Here is a 3,744-nt window from a genome sequence, read left to right as displayed (position 1 = left end):
TGAGATAGAAGTTGTTTCCTGTTTGTTTGCAGTCTTTATTGCACCTGAACATCTGCCACAAACAAAAACTAACTTGCTAGTTAACCTGCCTTTGATGTTGCTGCACCTCTTATGTGTCCATAGCTTGCACCGGGTACATCTTATAGAGTTACTACCTACTCCTTTTCTACATACTGAGCAGGGCCATCTACCTGAAGGGGTTTGTGTTTTATCTACCTTCCTACTTATTAGGATTTTGGTTTTAGCTATATTTATTATTTATATATATATATATATATTTTTTATTTATATATATATATATATATATTATATATTAATAAATCTTGTTAAATTTCAGTGTATAGCTGCAGCCTGGCTCTGATCATGGAAGTATTGATGGGACCTTTGATGCAAACACTGGAAGCAAGACATGAAAGAAATTTGCTACGTATCCAAGAACTTACCCAGAAACGGCGCCAACTCTTAAACCAAATTGAAGCTGGGACATGAAATCACAAAGCGGATAAGCAGGGCTTAATTTATTTTTCTTTTTTTTTACATTAATCTGTTTAATATCCCTATCTCCACACGACTCCAAAATGTATTTAACTGACCCCTTAACCCTGTGAAGTATTGAAGCAAAACTGCTTTGTCATCATGCCATAAAAAAATGACTTTGGAAATATCAAAAACAGATTCGTATATATATCCTATCTCACCAAAACAAATCCTGGGATATATATAAGAAAAAATATTGTCAAACTGCTTTATATGTTTTACCCCAGCTATTAATAAGGCTTAAAGAAACACTTCAAAAGTTATTTAAAACCCACACATACACACTGACCAGAATAGGACAATTATGTGCAGCTGTTTGGGCGCTGGTGACTTGGCATGGCTGACTGGAGATTAAGTTTCTTTTAGTAACAGTATTTCTCAGTACTTGAGGCAAACACACACACACATGTGCATGCACAGAAATACAAGGGTAAGCAAAAATAAGTACACAGTTGTTTAATACAAGTTGAATGTTCTTTTCGTTTCTCCATTTCTGTTTTTAGGATAAATGTTAAAAAATAAGATTAGTTAAAGAACATAGAATTTTTATCCTAAAAAAAGAAATTGAGAAATGAAAACCTTCGTCATATTAAACAACTGTATATTTACTTTTGCCCACATCTGTATACAGGTGAAGAGAAAGTGGAGGAGAGGAAGAGAGATATTTGTTTGAATGGTTCTCTACAGTAAGACACTTGTTCCTGTCCCTCTATCACACTTCAACTCCTCATTACTAGGCACAAAGCCACCTCTCTCAATTGAGGGGTCATGGGTACAAAGCCACTTCCCTCAGTTGAAGGGTCCTGTCTTGCAAGTTACTTCGTGATCTTACTGGTGCTGGTATCATGTAAAAAAAAAAATAACCTGTCCAGTACATTCTGTAAAGTTGTTGGCAACAGGAAAGGTGTCCAGTCATAGAAACCATGCCAGCATGGGAAATAGATGTTTTCTCCTATTCTCATACATATAAAGACAAACACACACACACACACACAGAGGGAAGGAGAGAATTAGAGAAACATTACAACGTCTGATGTCAAGTCTGTCAAATCAGCAGCACCAAGAAGGCAGAGCCGAAACGGCTCATAACCCCAAACACACACATATACAAGAAATACTGAATCTATCACCAATCACTCCCTGTTTTATTACATTAACCTCTTCTATGTGCTGGATACATAGTCAGCTGACACAGTGTGACAAAACAAGATCAATAACCTAACAAACGGAGGAAACAATTGTAAAGACTGATTGATTTATTTTTCATGTTTGTAATTATGAAAAGAAAAAAAAAAGAAAGATAACTAAAACAATTGAACCAAACGTTTTGTTTTTAATATTTTTTTCCCTTTTAATTTACTGCTGTACCAGCAGTGTTTATTTTTCATACTAAAGTTTACTATAGCGTATACCCAAGGTTTTTAACAATCTTTATATTTATTCATTATTATTATTAGTTTGTCTGTTGCTATCAATGATGACCAAGGACATTATGCGGGAGGAAAAGATGGAGTCAGAGTATGTCCAGCTGTGGCCAATCAGTTCAATGCATGAATGGAAGGCTCTGTTGCAGATTGGCTGCTGCTAGTCTGTTGGAACTGAAGGCAAGTAGTTAGCCTTGCATAGTTTCTCTTTTCTTTGTCCCCTTGCAATCCTATTCTGTTTGTTGTAGTGAATTATTTTATCCTTTTACTTGTTTTTGTCATTTGACTGTGGCTGTGCTGGAGTACTGCCTTTAAGGGTTTTTAGTCACACAAATCGACCCCAGGACTTATTTTTTAAGCCTAGTACCTATTCTATCGGTTACTTTTGCCAAACCACTAAGTTACAGGGATCTAAATACACCAACACTGGTTGTTAAGTGGTGATGGTGGGGGGATAAACACACACACACATATATATATATATATCACAAGGTTTTGGCTGGTCCAAGCCTATAGTAGAAGGTAGAAAACACTTCCCTGCGGGTGCCACGCTGTGGTACTGAACCCAGAACCATGCGGCTGGGAAGCAAGCTTGTTTCTTTATTGCCCACAAGGAGCTAAACATAGAGGGGACAAACAAGGACAGCTTGGTGATAAGGGTGTTGGATTCATGATCGTAAGGTTGTGGTTTCGATTCCTGGACTAGGCAGTGCATTGTGTTCTTGAGCAAAACACTTCATGTTGCCCCAGTCCACTCAGCTGTCGAAATGGGTACCAGTAGTGGAGATGTGTGGCTGAGTGGTGAGGGATTCATGACTGTTAGGATTGTGGCTTTGATCCCTGGACTGTATGAGTGATTGTATTCTTAAGCATGTTACTCCAGTCCACTCAGCTATTGGAAGGATAGGCTCCACCAGGCTTTCTTGCTCTAGATACACTGCATTGCTGCAACGCCCCAATGGGTTAAGGGACTTGTTAAATTAGTGCTGAAAAGGTAACACTTTTTGAGAAATCAACAAAAATAGTTACATTAAAAATATGAAGGAAAAAAAGGCACTACAATGATATTTTGGTTAAATTTTTATTTTACATTCAAATTCCATAAAATTTTCCTTTTAATTTCAACAGGCTAAAACCATTTACATCTCTCTCTATATATATATATATATATAGTATATATAATTTACATATGTTTAAACAGATATAATGTACACATTATATATAATTTATATGTTCACAATGTATATAATATTGATAAATACACATGTTTAAGTGTATATAATATATACAGTATATATAATTTATGAAGATTATCATGTCAATAGGGAAATTAAATTTATCACATGACTGCTTTGTGATGATCATTTCACACACGCACGCACACAATATGCCTTGTGGTATTTATGGCCTTTCAAATCCCTTACAGGTTGACTATCTCTTTCATCCCTCCAGGGGTCTACCAACCACACCCTGAGGTTGGAAGAATTTACTGTCTCCTGCCCCCAATCAAAATTCCTAGCCTTGTATCGTACACAAAGCAAATTATTATATACAGCTCAGTGGCAGAGCATCTGCTTTGCATGTGAAAGGCCTCAGGTTCGATCCCTGGCATCTCTGGCCAACAGAATTTCACCGTGTGTTTAAGAAGTTTACTTTGCAACTTCATTAACCTTAAATTCAGTCCCTCTGCACAGGGCCTTGGGCAGTATCACGTATATATATATATATATATGCGTAGGAGTGGCTGTGTGGTAAGTAGCTTGCTTTCCAACCACATGGCACC

General features: G+C 36.8%; 1 protein-coding gene across 1 annotated transcript in view; it reads left to right on the top strand.

Moving 5' to 3' along the window:
* The window catches only part of LOC106874444 (lys-63-specific deubiquitinase BRCC36), a 17,802-nt gene extending 16,402 nt beyond the window's left edge, over nt 1-1,400 (top strand). The window contains exon 7 of the mRNA XM_014922180.2: nt 338-1,400. Within this exon, the coding sequence (XP_014777666.2) occupies nt 338-489 (152 nt within the window). The 3' untranslated portion in view covers nt 490-1,400. The remainder of the gene's footprint in view (nt 1-337) is intronic.
* The last annotated feature ends 2,344 nt before the right edge of the window (nt 1,401-3,744 follow it).

Source organism: Octopus bimaculoides, chromosome 24, assembly GCF_001194135.2.
Source record: "Octopus bimaculoides isolate UCB-OBI-ISO-001 chromosome 24, ASM119413v2, whole genome shotgun sequence".
Lineage (NCBI taxonomy): Eukaryota > Metazoa > Mollusca > Cephalopoda > Octopoda > Octopodidae > Octopus > Octopus bimaculoides.
The sequence above is the reverse complement of the archived record's forward strand: the minus strand, read 5'-3'. Positions and strand labels throughout refer to the sequence as shown.